We start from the raw sequence: 23,213 nt of genomic DNA on the forward strand, positions 1-23,213 counted from the left end.
CGCAAACCAATAATCACTTATTGTGATATTTTTTTTTTTTTACCAAAAATATGTAGAAGAATACGTATCGGCCTAAACTGAGGGAAAACATTTTTTTTATATATTTTTGGGGGATATTTTATTATAACAAAAAGTAAAAAATAATGCGTTTTTTCAAAATTGTCGCTCTATTTTTGTTTATAGCGCAAAAAATAAAAACCGCAGGGATGATCAAATACCACCAAAAAGCTCTATTTGTGGGGAAAAAAAGGACGTCCATTTTGTTTGGGTGCAACATCGCATGACCGCACAATTGTCAGTTAAAGCGACGCAGTGCCGAATCGCAAAAGTGGTCTGGTCTTTGGCCAGCAAAATGGTCCGGGGCTGAAGTGGATAAGCCCTTATTCACATTGACTGTGACCCTTAAAATTGTGCAACTTCATCTGAAATCGCATGATTTCAGTGCAACTTTGGGTGCGAATTGGACGACATCTGTGCGTCTTCATGCAAGGAGGTCTATACAAGTCGCACCTGAAATCTCCAAAAGTAGTACAGGAACTACTTTTTTCAAATCTGTGTGGAACTGAAAATTTGGTGCTGCAACGACGTGAACAGTGTGATTGTTGGCAATAGGATGCGATTTGACCTGTCAAATACCAATTTGGTCCAATGTAAATGGGGACTAAGGGCTTATTCACACCAGAACCTGATGTAGGAAACCCATGTTTGTGTGCATTTCCCGCACCATTTTCAAAATGCACTGGGTGTGTTATCTGCTGCGGGTGTGATTATATTCCGAACAGCACCCCAAATGCAGATCGCCTTTACCTGCACCAAATCGTATGGTACTGCAGATTTGCATTTGTGATTGTGATTTGGTGCAGTACATTTTTGAAAAGTAGAGCATGCGCTCCTTTTTTTAAATTTTTTTTTATCCATGGCGATTTTAGTCCATTCAAATGAGTAAATCACACTGCATTGAATCGCACAGGAATCACAGATTTAGGTGTGAACCAGTCCTTAACCACTTCCCACCCGGCCAATGCATATATACGGCCGGGTGGGAGCCGTCTACTCCTGATAGGACGTTCCTGAACTTCCTTCAGAAGTAGCGGGATCACGCGAGCCCGCGCAGCGGCGCGATCCCGATGTGCTCGTGCCACCCGGACACGGCACAGCTCAGATCGGCAGGAGGGCTCTGTGATTGGCCCTCCTGATCACATGACGGCCGTGTCCAATCACGGCCGTCATGTGATGTAAACAAACAGCCGGTTGCTAGGCAATCGGCTCTCCTCTCCTCACACGGAAGTCATCGCTGAGGAGAGCAGATCGCTGCAGCCGGCTGATGATCAGTGAGTATGGGCTGCTTTTTACAGCTCTTTACTCACTGATCATCAGTCTAGTGTAAACACATAACAGTCCACACACACATGTCCCCAAAACACACATGTCCCCAAAACACACATGTCCCCAAAACACACATGTCTCCAAATAATAAAAACACATGTCCCTAATAATAAAAACATGTCCCCCACATATGTCCCACTAAAATCACATGTCCCAATGATTATCTGCACACATATGTATGTGATCACCTGCACACATATGTACATGATCATTTGCGTACATATGTCCGTGATCACACAAACCAATTATACACTTAACGGAATTTTTTTTACCAAAAACATGTAGCAGAATACATTTTGGCTTAAATTTATGACAAAATTAGATTTTTATTGGATTTCTTTTCAAATAGAAAAAAGAAAATATTGTCTTTTTTTTCCAAATTTCCGCTTTTTTTGCGCTTATATCACAAAAAATAAAAAACGGAGTCGTGAATAAATAACACCAAAATAAAGCTCTATTTCTGCAAACAAAATGATAACAATTTCATTTGGGTACAGTGTAGCATGACCGCGCAATTGTCATTGAAAGCGCTAGAGCGATGAAAGCTGAAAATTGGGCTGGGAAGGAAGGGGGCGAAAGTGCCCTGTATTGTAGTGGTTAAGAAAAGGTGAGGACAAGTGTTTTTCTAAAAGTAAAATACATGTAAATTGTTTGCCACTTTTGCAAGTTAAATGTCATCAACTTAGAGTTTACATCTACTTAAATAGTTCAAAATGGGGGCCAGACTATCTTGAAATTGCTTATGAAAGGCCGTAGAGTTTAGAGAATCCTTCTGGCCCTGAGGGGTAAGTGCTTTGATTGTCGGAAGAATTTCTACGGTACTGGAGGGTTCATCTAAGGCTTCTACCGTTGACTGACGATTTTCCGTTTGGAAAATATATATTGAGACAATGGGGTTTTGACTCGGTGAGTTAGAGGAGACAGCAAGAGGGTTTGGGATACTGTACAGGGTGAAGAAGTCCTGAAACGTTGAAGCAATCGTGTCTGAGGATTGTAACATATCCCGTTTAGAAAAACGTATCTTAGGGATAGATGCCCTCCCTTGTCTCATAGTTACATAGTTAGTCTGGTTGAACAAAGACCTAAGAAAAAAAAATACACAATTCTATACCCACAGTTGATCCAGAGAAAGACAGACAAAAAACCCCAGCAAAGCATGATCCAATTTGCTACAGCAAGGGAAAATATTCCTTCCTGATTCCCCCCCCCCCCCCTCCGAGAGGCAATTGGATTTTCCCTGCATCAACTTTACCTATAAATTTTAGTACCCAGTTATATTATGTACCTTTAGGAAAGAATCCAGGATTTTCTTAAAAAAAAAAAAAAAAAACCTACTGAGCTGAACAGAACCACCTCTGGAGGGCGTCTATTCCACATTATCACAGCTCTTACTGTGAAGAAACCCTTCCGTATTTGGAGATTAAATCTTTTTTCCTCCAGACTTTAAGAGTGCCCCCTTGTTCTCTGTGATGACCTTTAGCCCTTGTACACACGGTCGGACATTCTGCCAACCAAATCCGTTGGATTTTGTCCGACGGATTGTGTCCAAAACTGTTGCATACACACGGTCGGACAAAGTTGTCGGAAAATCCAATCGTTCAGAACGTGATGACGTTATTTTGTTACGACGGGACTACGTTCAGGCTAGTAGCCAATAGCTTTGATGTAGGAATTTGATCTGAGCATGCGTGGCACTTTGTCCGATCGGAATTCTCTACACATGATCGGAGTATGTCCAATCGGACCAGTTTGTCGGAAAATATTTCCAACAAGTTGGAAAATTGGGTCCGACGGATATTCTGACGGAATCAGTCTGATGCATACCACACACAGTCGGATTATCCGACAACATGGTCTGATAGGACACATTCCGATGGATTCTCTGACCGTGTGTACAAGGGCTTAAAGTGAATAACTCAACACCAAGTTCACGATATGGACCACTTATATATTCATACCCCCCCCTTAATCGCCTTCTCAAGAGAGAATAAATTCAGTTCCTCTAATCATTCCTCATAGCGGAGCTCCTCCATGCTTCTTATCAGTTTGTTTGCCCTTCTCTGCACTTTCTCCAGTTCCCAGATATCCTTTTTGAGAACTGTTGCCCAAAACTGAACTGCATATTCCAGATGAGGCTAATGATTTTTTGCACATATCGATCTAGTAATAGGTCTGCTAACTTTGTTACTGAGCTCATACATGGTCTGGACTCGTACATGGTCTGATGAATACACTCTTTATGGCGGAAGTGGACCTGATCAAGAAGTTGGCGAAGGTCTTTGTGTTTCACTTCCAGCTACTTAACCCTTTAACGTTCTGCTCCACCGTTTGGTAGCACACATTTTGAGTCACGCTAACTCATTGAAAAATGTGGACTTTAAAGGGTTAAAAAGGACCTTGCAGTCTGCTCACATAATTTGTAATAAAAACATCTTTGCCGTTCTGAAGCTTCCCTCCAACCACTTTGCATATTATTTTATATATACTGTGATTCTTTACTTGAGAAATATGCTGCAGAAATCTCCCTCCACTGAATCTGGCTGCATCCATTTCAACTGTGGGCAGCTGAAGCTGCTGCCTGCTCACTTCCTGGATTTACACAGACATACCTCCAGCTCTGCAGCTCTCATTGGCCCTCTTATGACTCACCCATCACCACGTGCTCCACAATACACAGCAACACATTACTGTGCATCCTGGAAAATGTTATATATATATATATATATATCTATCTATCTATCTATCTAAAAATTATACAGTCTGCCTTAACACAACGCACCAAAGTGTGCTCTGTGTAAATGGATGTGTGAACATTCACTTTGTGCATGTATTATTTTGTTTACTAATTGAAAGCTAGAGCGCTCCAGGGGATGATGAAACCCATAACAGAAATGGTTTGGTTCTGATAACTTTCCAGGTACCTACAAAGCTTAGTGTTAAGTTTTGTTCCCTATGACTGCTATTTTTTGTTGCAATGTTTGTTCTGTTATATGTATGTATATTGATCTGTGTTTGCTGAGTCACTGGCTATGGCAAGATTGGCCAACTCGCTCAGTATTGAGGGAGCCAATAGGCGGGCATAATTAACCACTTAATGACCGAGCCTCTTTCTGAGATTTGTTGTTTTAAGTTAAAAACATTTTTTTTTTTTTGCTAGAAAATTACTTAGAACTCCCAAACATTATACTTTTATATACTAAAATGGCGGTTGTTGCAATACTTTCTGTCGCACCGTATTTGTACAGCAGTCTTACAAGTGCACTTTTTTGGAAAAAATACACTTTTTTTTTAATTAAATAAGACAACAGTAAAGTGAGCCCAATTTTTTTTTTTTTTTCATATTGTGAAAGAAAATGTTACACCGAGAAAATTGATACCCAACATGTCGCAGTTCAAAATTGCGCCCGCTGGTGGAATGGCGACAAATTTTTACCCTTAATCTCCATAGGCGACGTTTTAAAAATTCTACGGGTTGCAGGTTTTGAGTTAGAGAAGGTCTAGGGGCTAGAATTATTGCTCTCGCTCTACTGATCATGGCAATACCTCACGTGTGGTTTGAACACCGTTTTCATGTGTGGGCGCTACTCACGTATGCGTTCGCTTTTGCACATGAGCTCGTCGGGACAGGGCGCATTTAATTTTAACATTATTTTTATTTTATTTTTCTTATTTTACCTTTATTATTTTTTTAATTTTTACACTGTTCTTAAAAAAAAATTAAAAAAAAGTGTAATTTTTATTCCTATTACAAGGAATGTAAATATCCCTTGTAATGGAAAAAAAGCATGACTGGACCTATTAAATATGAGATCTGGGGTCAAAGAGACCTCAGATCTCATATTTATACTAAAATGCAATATAAAAGAAATAAAAATGGCCCTTTAAGAGCTATGGGCGAAAGTGACGTTTTGACGTTGCTTCCGTCCTGCAATGATATGGAGACAGGTGGGGTCCATCTTCCCCCTCACTCGTCTCCATGTCATGCTAGGGCAGTGATGGCGAACCTTGGCGCCCCAGATGTTTTGGAACTACATTTCCCATGATGCTCATGCACTCTGCAGTGTAGTTGAGCATCATGGGAAATGTAGTTCCAAAACATCTGGGGTGCCAAGGTTCGCCATCACTGTGCTAGGGAATAGATCTGATCGCCTCCACCTCTGCCGAAGGCTCCGGTAAGTGGTGGAGGTCACCGAAGCTTGGCGGTGGCAATCTTCCGCCACTGATTAAAAGTGATCTTGCGGCGAGTCCGCCGCAGAGAACACTTTTTTTTTTTTATCTTGGAGAGGACCACCCTCTGAAGAAGAGGATACTAGGGTTATGGCAGCTAGGTGCTGCCATAACAACGATATTCCTCTTCATAGTACCGACGTATAACGATGTTGGGCGGTCCGGAAGTGGTTAAGATGTACATTACATCTTCCTTTTTTTTTTTTTTTTTTTTTTTTTTTTTATAACCCCTTCTTTCCCCAATGGCTTTTTCTACTTCTCCTCTGTTTGGGTACGAGGGATTCTCACTCCTCTTCTCTCCTATTTTTCAGCTTGCTGTGGAAAAATATGAAGAAATGTTTCCTGCATTTTCAGATTCAAGGGAGTGCAAACTGTTAAAGGTTGGTGGGTCACATATATATAGGTTGTGTTTTTGTGTCAAGAACAAAGATTGCTGTATTGGTGTATTAGAGGTTTGCTCAGGGTTATAGGTAGGGTGACTCGGACATTTAAATGTCTCTTTAATTTTTCTCCCTCAGAAACTCCTTGAAGCTCATGAAGAACAAAATTGTGACGCATACACTGAAGCCGTAAGTTGTCTTGTAATACTTTAAAGGCTTTTCTATTTTTTTTGTGTGCGTGTTAAAAATAAATATAAATACAGCGAGGGAAATCAGTTATTTGATCCTCTGCAGATTTTGTAAGTTTGCCCACTTACAAAGAAATTTAGGATCTATAATCTTTATCATAGGTGTATTTTTTTTTTTTTTTTTTTTTTTTTAAAAGCCAGCAGCTACAAATACTGCAGCTGCTGACTTTTAAAATAGTGACACTTACCTGTCCAGCGCGCCCGTGATGTCGGCACCCGAAGCCGATCTCTAGATTGTCACTCGGGGGCTGCCGCCACCATCTTGGGTATGGGAATCAGGAAATGGAGCCTTTCGGCTTCATTTCCCGGTTCCCTACTGCGCATGCGCGAGTCGCGCCTCTGGGATCTGTGTGTTTCCCAGCAGGCAGTGGGGCACTTGCGGAAGGGGACGGGCACTTGCGGAAAGGGGCGTAATCTACGCCTAGAGGCGATTCAGTTCGCATTGTGCGCTATATAAGTATTTCATTCATTCATTCAGAGACTGCAGCATGTACACATCAGTGCTTGGTTTTTGAAATGAGGACCTACAGCAGCAGTCTGAGGACAAGACTGTTTGACCTCTGTAAATATATCTGCAATATAGCCTGTCCTTGTTTGTTTGCTCATCAAAATGGGAGTGTCGGCACAGGACAGTGTTGATCCTGCGTTGTGGCCTGACAGCCTTCCCACTCCTTCCCTGACCTACAGAAAACAAATCTGCCTAAAGGGGACTAAGCAGTGTCAGATGATATCATTCACGAGGCACAGGGGTCTTTAAAAATTCTAAACAAAGGGCCTGTTTACTGTGCTTAAGACTTTAGAGGGGTCGGACTATGGTCAGGTAGCACTTTTTTCATTTATTTTTATTTTTTTCCCCTTCACTTTTATTACTGTCACAAGGAATCCCATGTGACAGGTACTCTTTATTGATAGATCTGGGGTTTATAATACCCCAAATCCCTCCACAGAAAGCATCTGATCACACGATCGGTGTGATCAAATGCTTTATCATTTTAAAAATGGGCCGTTTACTTCCAGGGAAACCGAGCTTGCATCAGTTTTGGGTGCCTATATCCTAGAGGCAATCAAAGCTGTTCTGTCTTGTTCACTTCCTATTATCAGCCGATGGAAGCAACTGCTGGTCGATTTGGTGTCCTGCTGAGACCAGAGAGCCCAATGAAAGGTGGGGAGGGGTGGTACATCCCCCTCCCGCTGCTTGCAAAAACAGGCAGCTAGTTAGCCGCTAGGATCGCTTTTACTAGAGAGCTGACCGCTGGCTTTAAAAAAAAAAAAACCCCACCAAAAACCCTGTTCCCGGGAGCATCCTGGTATAACCACTTGAAGTCTAGTGACATACGGGTACTTTGCTGGTCAGCAACTCCATGTCTGAGGTTTACAACCACTTTTTAGGCTTAGTTGGATTTTGACTTGCCTTCCACTTTAACCACTTTATGCCCACGCTATAGCTGAAAGATGTCTACAGCGGCAGTTTAAATTGCGGGGAGGACGTACATGGACATCCTCCCATTCTCGCGCTGCGCCTGTGGCGCATAGGTGGTGCGCTCTGTGATTACCAAGTCATTGGGGCTCGGCTGATCGCAGATCGGAATGAAAGGCCAATCCCAGCCCCTTACCATGTGATCAGCTGTCGGCCAATGGCAGCTGATCACATGATGTAAACCGAAGCCGATAATCGGCTTTTCCCCCTCACGCTTCTAGTGTGAGGAGAGAAAAAAAAATCAGATTACTGGCTTGTAAACGGGACATCGGTCCCACACAGTGACGGCCACTGCTGCTAATCAGTGCCCATCAGTGCTGCCAATTAGTGACACTTCCAAGTGCCCACCAGTGCTGCCAATCAGTGCAAACTCTCTGCCCATCAGTGCCCACCAGTGTTGCCTCATCATTGCCCATCAGTAAAGGAGATTTTTATTTGATTTTTCTTTCTGTCTTTTTTTGTTTTGTTTTTTGTTTTAGCAAAAAATAAAATCCAGCGTTGATTAAATACAACCAAAAGAAAGATCTGTTTGTGTGATAAAAATGTCATATGGGTACAGTTTTGCATGACTGCGCAATTCTTCTCTTCTACTTTCTTATTGCACATAATAAAAAAAAAAAACATTTTATATCTCTCCATCCTAACTTCAGGTGAAGGAATTTGATTCAATTTCTCGCTTGGATCAGTGGCTGACCACCATGTTACTTCGGATCAAGAAATCAATCCAAGGAGATGGAGACGGCGACCTTAAATGAGGTGGAGATGTGCCGCCAATACACAACCGATCCCTGTTTTATTTTTTGTTTTTCAAAATGATGTATTTTTATTTTTTTACCTAATTATATATATTTCTTTTTTTTTTTTTTTTTTGTGCCAGTAAAGTCTGTAATACAACACGATGTGGATGGCTGCATGTCATCTCCTCCATGAATCAGTAGTACAGGGAATAAGTGACTTCCTAAATAATGCAAAGCATTTTCAGCGGGCAGTGACAGTTCCTTTTTATGTGATCGGACACAGACTGTGTGTGAGCAGATGAAGCTCCTCTCTGGGACATCAGCTGCTGGAACACACAGCATGGGCAGTCATTTGGCAGGCTAAACCAATATTCCTGAGCATGTCTGTACGCTAGGAAGCCATGTGTTTGTGAATTTTATATCAGGCCTTGTGAATAATAACCATTGCATACTATAAAATTGAACCTGCAAGCCAGTATGTGTATTAGTGAAGATCCAGCTGTAAAGCCGCTGCTATTGCACTATTATCCAGAAATGTTTTTTATTTTTATTTTATTTTTTTATTTTTTTCATGACTTTCTGGATAAGCCCACCTACTGCCATACCTTTTGTCCAATAAGAACACCTTAACTGACCTTTTTGAGGCAGTCGCATTGGATAGTGGATGTCAGTAGGTGGCGCTTAGCAATGACATCAGAAAAAGTCAGACCTCTGGTAACAAAGTGAAGCTAAATCGGAGAGGGGATGAAGAGGAGGCTATCTGTATTAATAACGTTTATTACCTAGAAAACCTTCCCTATTGGCTTCTCTGATTTATGTTCACTTTGTTATAACAGGCCTGATTTTTTTATTTATTTTTTCCAAACTCTGGACTAAGCCCCGCCTACCTGTCTGCACCTTGTCCAAACAAAGTGTCATCTGTAATGACCTATGAATTTCTTGTATTTCCCTAGTAATGGTGAGAAACAAAAACTGAAAGGCACACAAAATAAGCTTTTCTGACCAGTACTAAAATTATAGCAGGTCCTTGCTTGTAGGTAAGGCTTCAGGTTTTAAATGCTTCAAGTGGACCTCTTTTGTAGCACATGCAATGCTTTAAAGCCCAACTCCAGGTTATTAGCAATCCCCCTCCCTGGTCTTCTGATCCACCTCCCTCTAACTGGTGGTAGGAAAAAGAAAAAATCTATCCAACTGCCTGTTTTACTTGACTGGGGCCATGGTCACACTGATGATCCTTTTCTCTTTTTTTTTTTTTTTTTTTAAAGCCAGCAGCTACAAATACTGCAGCTGCTGACTTTTAAAATAGTGACACTTACCTGTCCAGCGCGCCCGCGATGTCGGCACCCGAAGCCGATCTGTAGATCGTTTCTCGGGTGCTGTCGCCGCCATCTTGGGTATGGGAATCAGGAAATGGAGCCTTTCGGCTTCATTTCCCGGTTCCCTACTGCGCATGCGCGAGCCGCACTGCGCAATAAGGACGGTCCCCGCTGCCTCTGGGAGCTGTGTGTTTTCCCAGCAGGCAGCGGGGCACTTGCGGAAAGGGGCGGGCACTTGCGGAAAGGGACGTAATCTACGCCCCGTTCCGCAGAGAGCTATCCCGGAAGTGGGTGCAGTTACCTGGATTATCCAGGTAACTGCACCCCCCTCCCCCCTGAAAGGTGCCAATTGTGGCGCCGGAGGGGGGGAGGATTCCGATGAGCGGAAGGTCCATTTTAGGGTGGACCTCCGCTTTAATCTGTTTACTTCCTGGGGTCCTACTTTAAGGTATTACTACTTGCTTCCCCTATTGGTGGAGGCCCTCCAGCAGGCAGGGTCTCCCCTCGTAGGCAGGGCGTTGGCGGCCGGGGGTGGCCCCCCGTAGGCTTGGGTGGCCGAGGGTCGCCCCCGTAGGCTTGGGTGGCCGGGGGTCGCCCCCGTAGAAATAGGCGGCCACGCGTCACCCTCCCTCCCCCGTAGGCTTGGGCGGCGCCCCCCCCCCGTAGGCTTGGGCAGCCGGCGGTCGCCCCTCGTAGGAATAGGCGGCCAGGCGTCACCCCCCCCATAGGCTTGGGCGGCCGGGCTTCGCCCCCCGTAGGCTTGGGCGGCTGGCGGTTGCCCCTCGTAGGAATCAAGTTTGAGGAGTAAGGTAATTGATGTACTACCGTATTTAAATTTTCATTTTTTTTCCTGGAGTTGGGCTTTAAAGGAAAGCAGTGCAGGAAGACCTTATAGTTGCCATATTTCATGTTTGCAGGTTTTTAGTGTGTTGAAATCTGAAGTATAAAACACTTATGTGTTTTATCCCCTCCTAGGGCTGTTTTTGTTAAAATGGGATAAAGAGCATATGGTTCGGGTCTGTCAAGGGAGCCCACAGACCGGCTTTCTGGACTGGTGATGATCTAAAAGAGATCATATTATTTTATTTTTTAACTTGTATGTTAATATTGACAGCCTCCCCTTTTCATGATTAAAATTTTAGTGGCTTTCTTTGATTCCTACCAAATATAGAAATTAGAATTCTTTGCACTTGATAAGACAGATGTTTCGGGAAAGAAAAGCCCTGGAATTTATAATGGTGGATATTTTTATTTATTGCCCCAAAGCCACTTTGGCCACAGTTCTGTTATATTGAAACTTTGTACCCTTCTATTTATTTTACCACTAAAGCATTGTATAGCCAAATCTTCAGTTCTTCTGCCCCATTAACTTCATCCAGCGATGGGCTTAAACTACACACATGGCTTCTGACTTTACCAAAAATCACTAAAGCCTGAAAAGTCTGGAACATACAAGTTTTTTTTTTTATCACAGCCTTTGCATCTCTCCTCCTTGGAGCAAGCCATTTACTACTGACTGCAGGTCCATTATAGGTATGCCATTCATTTCTAGTGACTCTGCTGGTTTAATCAGCATCACGATTCCTGGCACCATGAAAGTGAACTTGTGGCCAGGTTATGGATATGGTTATTGAGTATTAACAAGTGGCAAACGAGCTTCGAAGCAGCCCTCACTGACCTCTGTAGCTGCATAGGTAAAAGTCATCCTTTAAAATTTACAGCAGAAGGACTAAAGTCCTCCTGATTGTACTTTTTAGCAGCTCTGCTCCACCTGCTTCTTCTTTCCAGCAATACTTTCCAATCTCTTAAAGTGGAGATCCCGTCTGGGGGAGAAAAAATGTAAGTCAACAGCTACAAATACTGTAGCTGCTGACTTTGTATATAATGACACTTACCTGTCCAAGGATTCAGCGATGTCGGCATCCCAAGCCGATTCATCATTCAGCTTTGGGTGCAGGCACCTGCACCTTCAAGACCCCATTCACACTGCCAGTGTTTTTTAGGCACTACAGTGCTAAAAATAGCACCTGTATACCCCCTGAAAAAAGTGTCTCCTTTCACTTAAGTGTGAAAAACCCGAGGGCTTTCACACTGGATCGGTGTGCTGGCCGGGCGTCACAAAAAGTCCTGCCAGCAGCTTTCTTGGAGCGGTAAACTCGCTGCTCTTCCACCGCTGCTCCCCATTGAAATCAATGGGGCAGCGCTGCAATACCGCCAGCAAAATGCTGCTCCAGCAGCGTTTTGCAGGCGGATTTAACCCGTTTTCGCCCGCTAGCAGGGAGTTAAAACGTTGGTAAAGCGGCGTTTAAAAATATTGCCGCTTTACCACCGACGCTCGGTGTGAAAGCCGTCTAAGGGAAACAAACAGGCAGTGAAGCCTATGGGTTCACACCTGGTTTCCTACTGCGCATGCATGCGTAGACTAAAAGGTCCCAGAAGACAGCAGGACCAGTGTGTGTCTCAGAAGGCGGGGGGAGGGGGGGTTAAGCAGGAGGGGCCGAAAATACACAGAGATGGCTGTGGCAATCTTATACCCGGAAGTGGGAGCGGGTACCTGTAAAAATCTGGTAAGGGCGCCCCCCCCCCAAAAAAAGCACCAAATGTGGGATGGGGGAGGGTGCGAACAAGTGGAGCTTCCCTTTTTTTGAGTTGAGCTCTGTTTTTAAGTGTAGAATGAAATCTGGGAGGGGAGCAGGGTGCCACTGAGAGATTCATTTGGATAACTTCAGTGTTTCTGCTTTGAACTTTGAGGATGAATTCCTCCTCAGCGCCTGCAGTTACAGAGGTGAGGGAGGGCTTGTTTTAAAGCTCATTTGCTGCCTGCTAATACTATAATGTCCATATTCTAGCAACAGGTTCAATTTAGGTTTGGGGGGAAATATGGGTGATCAAACTATTTCTGTTGGGTCCGAACGCATAAAGATTTTGTGAAGAATGTTGGTGACTTTAGAAGACTAAGTGGAGCTAATTAGTTTTCCCTGTGTATAGGGCTTTGGCTTGCTGCTTGCAAGATAAATATATTATGTGTGGAGGCTCAGAATATTCCGTGTCAAACCACCAAACAAAAGCATGCATGTGGGCTGGTTAACGTCGGGTCTGTTGCTCAAATTACATATTTAATAATTGTCTAATTTTTTTTTTTAGGTGTTCACCATGTATAAAGGGCTTAACTGTTTGTTATTCAATGCAAACTAGACAGCTGGATGCCTTTTTGTTTTCATTTAGAAATGGGAAGATATTCGTGCAGTTGGTGAATACCACTGACTTTGCATATGTCCTATAAATGTGCAGCCCCTTTACTATTAAACATTGACTTATTGGAGTCAGTTCTCTGATGTGAATGTTCATATTTTATGTATGAACAAGGGCTCCGCAATAGATTTATTGAAGAAACGTATTTTACTTCGGTCAAGGGCCAAAACACGAGAGATTTGGCTTCTGCTGGTTTGTTCTTGTAAAATGATTCTATCATATGTATAAATAGGTAGACAGAATAGATAGTAGAATATATAGTAAAATAATATAAAGATAATGGTTACGTCTATATTTTTATTTTGGGGGAGTGGTAAAGACTCGCTCATTAAGCCCCCATCCACATTTGAGCATGTTTTCCAGATAGTATAAGACACCGCAAACGCCACACAACAAAAAAACAAAACAAAAAAAACAGGCGGATGACGACAGACTCCGCAGATTTTTTTTGGCCAGATCACAAAAGTGAAAAAAATAGCGTAAAAAAAAAAAAAAATATATATATATATATATATATATATATATATATATATATATATATATATATATATATATATATATATATATATATATATATATATATATATATATATATATATATATATATATATATATATATAAAAAATTTTTTTTTGGACAAAAGAGAACAGTGTCATCTGTGACATCACATGTCGTTATCCCTGCATCTTCTTCCTGGTTTTTCCATGTGGTGTTGTGTTGTATTATGCTGTCGGAGCTCTTAAGACATATCTGCTATTCCAATGTCTTCCCAGGTAGCTTGTCACATTTCTTGTAATTGACATCACTGGGGTCGTAGAGATTCATGTAGGCCCTCACTCGTCCCTGCATCCAACATGGACACTCCTGAGTCCTTTATTTTAAAGTTGCTAGGTGGGAAAAGGTGCCAAAACACACGACACATATTTATCATGTTCCCCATTTTTATTCTGTAGGGCAAAAAAAGTTAGTTTCTCCCCAAGCAAACGTACTTTTTTTTTTTTTTCGTGACCAGCGGTAACATAATGCCCAGACACCATTGAATAAAATGCCTTCATGGTGAACATTGTTGAGCTTTTGGAAAGGCATGACCAAGTTGCTCTGGTGTGAATAGGGGGGGGCTTAGGCAATGCATAAAACCCAAACTTTGCACCCTAAGGGACAATGGGGCTGATTTACTAAAGGAACATTCACTTTGCACTACAAGTGCACTTGGAAGTGCAGTCGCTTCTAGATCTGAAATGAGTGGAAACTCTGCTGATTTTATCAACCAATCATGTACAAGTAAAAATGCTGTTTTTTTTTTTCATTGCAAGTCCCCCTCAGATCTACAGAGACTGCACCTTCAAGTGGATTTGCCTTTAGTAAATGAACCCCCCCCGTATCTGGATGGGGAAGGACAGGTACACTTGCCACTATTTCCAGAGCATTTTTATACTGGTTTACTATGATTCCCCCCAGTTAGGACCCCATGTCTGCCTATGTATGATTTCTCATACAGGACTACCCTGGCTCTAATACCAAGCATGGATGTGGTTCCTATTTTCACTTACAGGGGTGACCATTTAGTATTACTACACAGAGTGATCTTAAGGCTGCTTTCACACTGGGGCGGTATTCAGGCGTTACAGCGCTAAAAATAGCGCCTGTGTAGCGCCTGAAAAAAACCGGCCCCTTTCACTCTAGTGTGAAAGCCGGAGGGCTTTCACACTGGAGCGGTGCGCTGGCAGGACAGTGAAAAAAGTCCTGCTAGCCGCATCTTTGGAGCGGTGAAGGAGCGGTGTATTCACCGCTCCTACCCATTGAAATCAATGGGACAGCGCGGCAATAGCGCCGCTGCAGCGGCGCTATGCGGGTGGTTTTAACCCTTTTTCGGCCGCTAGCGGGGGTTAAAACCACCCCGCTAGCGCCCGCAGACAACTGCTAAAACGACGGTAAAGCGCCGCTAAGAATAGCGGCACATTACCGCCGACGGCCGCACCGCCCCAGTGTGAAAGGGGCCTAAAAGGGATTGCCTATACATGTAGACTACTCCTCCTCCTTTTTTTTTTTTTGTGTACCCACAGTGAGGGCAGCTGTTATAAAGGTTACTTTAATAAATACACCCTACCTATTTACTATCTACCACTAATATAACTTTCATTGCTGATTTTGTTTTATTGCCATGAAGTAATGAATTTTGGTTTGGCTTAAGAGCGTAGCTCCTTTACTGAGCAGAAGTAACAGGTGCACTTTATTGTACGTCTCGTAGCATTCACAGCAGTCATATATTTTTTTTACATAGATCTATACCAAGGAAATTGTTATATCTTTGGGTTGTTACATGTCTCCTAGTATTTCTTCCTGCCACTTCTATGTGATTTGCCAGATTCAAAAGGGGTTTTTGTATACGTTATCATTTTTTAAAATTGTTTTTTTTTTTTTTTTTCATTAACTCAAAAAAAGTCTTCTATCTTGCAGCTTTTCATTTTGTCACTCACTGTGACGGAACCCCACTGTATATATCTGTTTTTCAGTTTTGCATATGGAGCTACAACAGTGATGGCCGCGGTCCTTTGGGGTCCTGTGGCGAACTGCTTCGCCTCTGCACACCAACCATAGAGTATCGCTTGCTTGGCACTGCCGCCATTTATAGAACAAATTGTGTGTTTGTGGCAGCATGCAAACAGAGCAGCAAACATCAGTTGAACAGTTCAGTAAGATACAAGCAAAGATGACAGATACAGCTGTCTCATTCAGAAGTCAACCAAAATCGTACATAGTGAAAATAAAATACACTTTGCGTTTTTTTGTTCAGTGAATACAAAACAATCTCTGATTTTGATGAGGTTGAGATTGTGACTTCACAGCCCCTCCTCATCCAATGTGAGGGTGCCTTATTTTTATTGAAAATAAAAATAAAAAATACAAAGCATTCTGTGAATGGCAACAGTGCCCACCAGGTGATACCACGTGGTCAGTGTGTTAGGAGAAGGCCACTGGAGCAGCACCTGAAAGATTGTGACTATCACTGTAGTAGTGACGACCATTATAGTGATTTCCAGCTTCCCCAGCAGTCCGGAAGGTATGGGGGTTGCAAACTTTGATTGTGAGTGGCTGGACCAATGTAGAGTACGCAATACAAATATATTTTCTGGAGTTCAGCATTAAAAACAGATTATGCTGCAGGATAGGGATGGATAGTTTTAAAGTCCAATAAATCAGCTAAATACAGTACAAGTGCATCAAAACGTGCAAGGTCTTACAATTTACAATAAGCCACAGTGTGAGTAAAAATAAGGTGGTCTCCTGCCAGCATGCTGTAATAAGGAGCACTTGTTCTCTATGATCTGTCGGACACGTTCCCTGCACAGCCAGAGCTCTCCATTCATCAAGGATTATAAGCTTTGCTGATCAGAGCTAGAGGGGCAATTTAGTAGAGGTTGTGTTGGAGTGCTGCAGAGAGAACACTGCTTCCCTTCCAACGAGCAGAGGTCATCGCCTGCAGCTGCTGGCAGGGGACAGGTTTTTCTACATGAGCTGTAGTTGCTTTACAAAGAAAAACAAACGGCACACATTTTCTTTAATGCACCTGAAATGTATTTAGTAATTTTAAAGCTGAATTCTAGGAATTCAGCTCATATGTAAAAAAAAAATGTATTAATTAAAGGCACACTAAGAGTTAAGTCCAGCAAGGTGCATCACACCTCCTGGACCTAGCTCTATTCATATCCGACACCTTTTTATAGTACTTCCAGAAGACATCTATCGCTGTAGTTCCAGGAAAGCAACGCTGATCCTTCTGAGCTTTGCATTTTTAACAGGCGTGTTGCTGTAGCTGCTATGCCTGCCCCTTCCCTCCTCTTGCTCATTCACAGAAGCCTTTGTATTATGTGAACACATTCATGCGTTAAGTGTAAGGAGGTGCCTGCAGCCTGATAGACTTATCTGTTATTCACATGGCAGGTTTATTGCGCTCCAAGAAGGTAACTTCCAGAGCTCTGATGCTGCTCACTGTGGTCTTGGTTCCTTCAAGAGCAGAGTCACTGGAACTGATCGCCTGTCCTTCTGCCCATTCACAGAAGCCTTTGTATTTTGTGAATGTGTTTATGTAACACACAGGTTTCTCTGAAATGGCAGGGTAGAGGTGGGCATAGCTGCTCCATATGACTTTCTCCTCTCTCACAGCCCTGGGGGTCTCCTGTAATTCCTGGCAGAGCAATAAACCTGTCAAATGTAAATTGTGTAGCGATAGGCCCAGGAGATGTCATGCGGCTCCTTGGACTTGACTCATAGTGTGCCTTCACTTTTTACAAAGTGGCTGCATTCCTGGAATTCAGCTTTGAACGGAAGACTTTTAATTTAGTTTTCATGTATGTACCAGAGTGGTAGTTTGGGCACTTTTTGTACTGTACAAGGTGGAATTCCCTTTACAGATTAGAAAACGTAGCATGGCCAATTTTAGATCGCTAAATAGAACATCTCACTCTTTATCGGACAGCTTTTATGAGATAACTGTTGATTTTGTGCTGGTCTTTCATTTCAGGTGGTCTCCTTTCTTTTTGAGATGACCTGAAAACAGTATTTTTGCACAGTTGTGAAATATGCATTCCCCTTCTGTGTGTCAGTAACACGATGCAATTGTTTTTTGTAGTTCTGTGTCTGTCGTTCTTGTGTGTCTTGATGTAGATATTTTTTATTTTTTTTTTGGAGCATATTGTGGGTTAGTTGATGGCATGTGTGTGTTGGCTGTTGTGTTTTAAATTTGCTGCCACGATTTTCAGCCTATATAACAGACAATCTGTCTTCCTTTTAGGTGTATTATGATGTATCCCTATATAAAATAATTCTAAGCAGGAAACACTTGGACTCTTTTTGTGTGCACATGTACAGTTAATAAAGTGTCAATATGCTACAGCACTGACTTGTTTTGCCTGTTATTGCTCTTATAGTGAAATCCCTCTTTTTATATGTTCCAAAATAAAACTACTGTGTGCGTCTATAAAACTGTAATTCTCTCTGTGACGCCCAACCTTCACAAAGGGGGAGGAGCTCCTGAAACGCGTTGCCTAGCAAACCCTGCAACCGCAAAGTGAGGTTGGCAGTGAGCCACAAGGATGCTGCTGCATTTCAACACTTGGCGGTTTCTTCCCCACTTATAGACATCCAGTTTGGAGTCCTTCTACGTGCAGCCCTTCAGCTGGCTTCAGAGGACTGTTCGAGACCATCACTCTACAGTAGGGGCAGGCAACCTGGGGCCCTCCAGCTGTTGTGGAACTACATTTCCCATGAGGCATTGCAAGGCTGGCAGTTACAATTACTGCCAGAGGCATCATGGGACTTGTAGTTCTGCAACAGCTGAAGGGCCCCGGGTTACCTGCCCCTACTGTAGAGTGATGGTCTCGAACAGTCCTCTGAAGCCAGCTGAAGGGCTGCACGTAGAAGGACTCCAAACTGGATGTCTACAAGTGGGGAAGAAGCCGCCAAGTGTTGAAATGCAGCAGCATCCTTGTGGCTCACTGCCAACCTCACTTTGCGGTTACAGGGTTTGCTAGGCAACGCATTTCAGGAGCTCCTCCACCTTTGTGAAGGTTGGGCGTCACAGGCTTACATTACAGAAGTACAATACTGTTTTTTTATTGTTATTAAAGATAAGATTGTTGCTCCCAAAGACTTTACAACCCCTTCTTCTGCTCCTTAACCTCTCCCTGTCTGCTGTACATCAGAGCTGCATGATTCATCGTTAAAAGATTGTGATCTTGATTCGACCCCCTTACACGATCTTAACCACTTGCCGCCGCAGTTGTACTGCGACAAGGTGGCTCGGCTTTGCTAATCACTGTACCGGTACGGCAGTTTGTGCACTAGCTTCTGTGGGTGCATGCCGATTGGCCAGCAGGGTAGCCAATTCGGCAAGTCCGGTGGACTTGATGTATGGCGGCCACCCTCGATCGTTCCCTGCAGAGACAGAACGGGTATCTGCCAAATTAAGCAAAGCAGATCTCCGTTCTGACAGGGGATGACACGGAGAATCAATGCTCTGCCACTGAGGATCAATGTTTTACCAGGCAGCCCATCCCCCATACAGTTAGTAAACACACTGAGGAAACACTGTTAACCCCTTGATCGCCACTGATGTTAATCCCCTTCCCTTCCCTGCCAATGCCATTAGTACCATGTCAGTGCATATTTTTAGCACTGATAACTGCAATAATGTCACTGGTTCCCAAAAAAGTGTCAAATGTCAGGTGTCCAATCTGTCTGCCGCAATGTCGCAGTCCCGCTAAAAATCACTGATCACCGGCACTACAAAAAAAATGCCATAAATCTCTCCCCAATTTTGTAGGCGCTATAACTTTTGCGCAAACCAATCAATGTACACTTAATGTTTTTTTTTTTTTTTTTTTTTTTTAACCAGAGTGGCCCGAACATCCTCTTATGGGGTCCCCAGGTGGCTCCTCCCCGCATCAGATAATCCCCTAGGAGAAGCGCTCTCCTGAGGCGGTTGCCTTGCGCGCTCCTGAGTCCAACATTTGCGTCCACAGACGTGAATGCCGGACTCTGCCCTGGCACCAAGCATCATTGGATTTGATTGACTGACATCAGCGGGAGCCTATCAATCTATCCAATCAAGAGCTGGGACCCTGTGGAGAGGGGGATAGCGCATCCCCAACAAAGAGATGAAAGGGCTCAGGTAATTAAAATGGGGGCTGGGGGGGCCGGTGACTGGCAGGTGTTCTTTCACCTTAATGCATAGGATACAACCCCTTTTTAAGTAGTTTTCTCGCAAAAACAGCAGATTTTAGAATACTTGTGATAAATTAAAGAATTGTTCTAGATGCAAAGTGGTTAAAGATCCAATCTTTTTCATCTGTGGGTAAACGCCGCAGTGATTTCTGAATGTGGTGATCAGTCATTTGTCAGAGCCAACTGACAGGCGCACACATGGACAGCTTATCTCTGAATACATTTGCACACCTCATTAGAAGACAGTGTGTGATGGGATGAGTGGGTAAACTGCCATCTCGGTTAGTCACCGCGTCGGCTTCATTTATTCTGAATAAAATTTTCTCCTCGTGCCTCCGGCCATCTGTCTGCTGAGCTACAGGACTGAGACGGGGAATTTATCTGTACTGCATTCTAATTCCAACACTGCAGGATTTAACCTAATCCCACAGCTTTTAGGAAGTGCATGGCCTCACCGGGAGACGAAGATTAGCAGCAAGTGGATTGCCAGTGTTTGTGTTAGATACAGTACAAGATTGCTATAGCTCTAGGGCAGTGATGGCGAACCTTGGCACCCCAGATGTTTTGGAACTACATTTCCCATGTTGCTCAAGTACACTGCAGAGTGGATGAGCATTGTGGGAAATGTAGTTCCAAAATATCTGGGGTGCCAAGGTTTGCCATCACTGCTCTAGGGGGTCTCCAAACTACGGCCCTCCAGTTGTCCAGGAACTACAATTCCCATCATGCCTGGTCATGTCTGTGAATGTCAAGAGTTTTACAATGCCTTATGGGACGTATAGTTCCGCAACAGCTGGAGGGCCGTAGTTTGGAGCTCTAGACTATGAAGAGAAAAGGTCTGTCATAGCTTGCAACTTCTCTTTACTTTGAGGGACTGGAAAAAAAAAATGAATTAATGGGGGGGGGGGGGGGGGATCAGGTTTCTTCAGTTTTTTTCAAAGCAGTCTTTCTGGGGGAAAAAAATTTTTTTTTTTTTTTTTTTTTAAAGATAAATAATATGACATGATCTCTTAGATTGTAAATTCTAACAAGCAGGGTTTTCTGATTACTACTGAATTGTAATGTTGTAAAGTGCTGTGAAAACTGTCAGCACTATATTAATCCTGCATAATAATAATCAAACTACATAACGTGAAGGCCTTAATAAAAGATTTCTGCAACGTTATATAAAATCATAAATTATTGCAAGTTCTCTCAGCTGAAAACAAGCAAATGCTGGAATACAAATCAAGTAACACTACATCTCAAACAAGAGAAATATGCATTTCTGCCACTAGAGTGTGCTGCAGGGGAAAGGCTACATTTTAGTTTTGCTTGTGGGCCCCATCTTGTACCTTCTACAGTTGGGTGATTGTTGGGATACTCAACCCAGTCCAGAAGTACCCCCAACAGGCCACGTTTGTAGGTTTTCCTTTATCTTGCACAAGTGCTTTAAATTAAATCCAATTTCTTGGTATTTTGGACAGCTAATTTATCTAAGGGAAATTCCCAAAACCTGGCCTGTTGGGGGTGCTTGAGGACAGGGTTGAGAACCACTGGTGTAGATGAGCGTTTCTGTCCTCTCAGGCCTTAATTGGCAGGTAAGAGGGTAAAGTTGTCTGACAAACTTAGTTGATATTGTTTAACCTTTAAATCAGGGGTCTCAAACTGGTGGCCCTCAAGCTGTTGCAAAACTACAAGTTCCATCATGCCTGTGCCGATGGGAGTCATGTTTGTAACTGTCAGCCTTGCAATGCCTCATGGGAATTGTAGTTTCGCAACAGCTGGAGGGCCACCAGTTTGAGACCCCTGATTTAAATGATTCCTAATAATGTTCTCCACCATCGCAGCGTAATGTTTTCCTATAGTCTGCTCGGAACATTTTTTTTTTTTTTTTCTTCCTCTCCGTGAAATGGTAAGACCAACATCTAGAGTTTGGAAACATTTCCACAGTGCAATTTACAAATATTTTGAGTAGAAATGTTCTTTTCCAAATGTTACTAGGATGACAAAACACATCCTGGCATGCCACTAAGTCATTAAAAAATACTTTATGGAAACAAATGATGGAGGACCAGAATGAAAGTGCAAGTAGCTTTTCCCTCCAGAGTTCTTGTTCCAGAAACTCTGCTGCTTCTGGATCATTGATCCTGAAGCAGCAGAGATTGGATCGGATTATTGATTGAATATTGATTGGATCACCAGTGGGGTTGATTTACTAAAGCTGGAGAGTGCAAAAATCTGGTGCAGCTCTGTATTGAAAACAATCGGCTTCCAGGTGGTTGTTTTTTTTTTTTTTGGTCAAAGCTTAATTGAACAAACTGAAGTTAGAAGCTGATTGGCTACCATGCACAGCTGCACCAGATTTTGCACTCTCCAGTTTTAGTAAATCAACCCCAAAATGTTTCTTCCCCCAACAGCATCTTCAAGTGTTGCAAACCACAGCCTCCCAACAATACGGAATCCCTTCATTTATAGATAAAATTACGAAAAAAGGTAATAACTGTAAACGCAAATACGGTGCTCAGAGACTAAACACAATTATCGTTACAGAGTCATTAGTCCATAGGCAGATCAAACAGTTCAGAGGTTTAAGAATAAAATGATGGCAGGGCAAGGGCAGCTGCTGTCCTCAGAAAGCTGCCTCTTTCTATGTAGAAAGACAAAAGGGAGAACACCAGAAGTGCCATCTAAGTGCAGTATTAAAAATGTCTTTAATGGCAAGGTATGAAAACGCACTTGGAAAAGGTAAGAACATAAAAGGTTCATCTGTATTGGTGGGGTCCCTGGGAAGGCCCTTGTGTCCTGATCCGGTCTTCTGTTATCCGAGGCTGGATGGCGGTTCCGTCAGTCTGCAGCATGTCCTGTGGCCACCGGGAAGAGGACAGAACTGGCATGGAAGTGACGTCACGAGCTGCAGGAACACATCCAAGGGAGCTCCTACAGAGGAAGAAAAGAGGCGGGCAGGCTATGTGCTCGGAGCTACAGCTCCTTCTATTGGCGTGATGTGGAAATGTCAGGCGGCCTGGGGGATTGGTGAGGTCCTTATGTATTTTAGGCAAGTGGTAAAAATATGGGACTTTATAGAAATTTTTCTTAAGGTAGGAAGCTTTTGTTTTAGAAATTATCTCATCTTCGAGAGCCTTATTGATAAGTAGTAAGTAGTAGTAGTATTGATAAGTAGTTGCTTCTAAAGAAAACTGGAAGGTGGATCACTGGGGAGAATGTGATATGTGTTTGTATCTGATAGAGGCCTACGTGAGTCAAGGGTGTAATCAACCCTATGTTGAATTTATGTTCTTACCTTTTGTAAGTATATTTTGATACCTTGCCACATTACTTACTTGTCACATTACTGCATAGAACCTGCTTCGCTATCTTCTGTGAACTTTGGTTTAAGAATCATGTCGATTGACGGGCCAAATTAAAATTCTTTTGATCAGCATACCCACTTGTGTGGTCTGGTTAGTTATTTCCCACATGTAGAC

The 23,213-nt window shown here is 42.9% G+C and overlaps 1 protein-coding gene across 1 annotated transcript in view; it reads left to right on the plus strand.

The window, feature by feature from the left end:
- The window catches only part of LOC143987043 (beta-soluble NSF attachment protein), a 54,445-nt gene extending 36,526 nt beyond the window's left edge, over window positions 1–17,919 (plus strand). The window contains exons 9-12 of the mRNA XM_077485507.1: window positions 5,925–5,993; window positions 6,132–6,182; window positions 8,369–8,474; window positions 15,537–17,919. Coding sequence (XP_077341633.1) covers window positions 5,925–5,993; window positions 6,132–6,182; window positions 8,369–8,473 — 225 coding nt within the window. The 3' untranslated portion in view covers window position 8,474; window positions 15,537–17,919. The remainder of the gene's footprint in view (window positions 1–5,924; window positions 5,994–6,131; window positions 6,183–8,368; window positions 8,475–15,536) is intronic.
- The last annotated feature ends 5,294 nt before the right edge of the window (window positions 17,920–23,213 follow it).

The sequence above is a fragment of the Lithobates pipiens genome, unplaced genomic scaffold (genome assembly GCF_037356315.1).
Source record: "Lithobates pipiens isolate NorthernLeopardFrog02 unplaced genomic scaffold, aLitPip1_a1.2 Scaffold_18, whole genome shotgun sequence".
Classification (NCBI taxonomy): domain Eukaryota; kingdom Metazoa; phylum Chordata; class Amphibia; order Anura; family Ranidae; genus Lithobates; species Lithobates pipiens.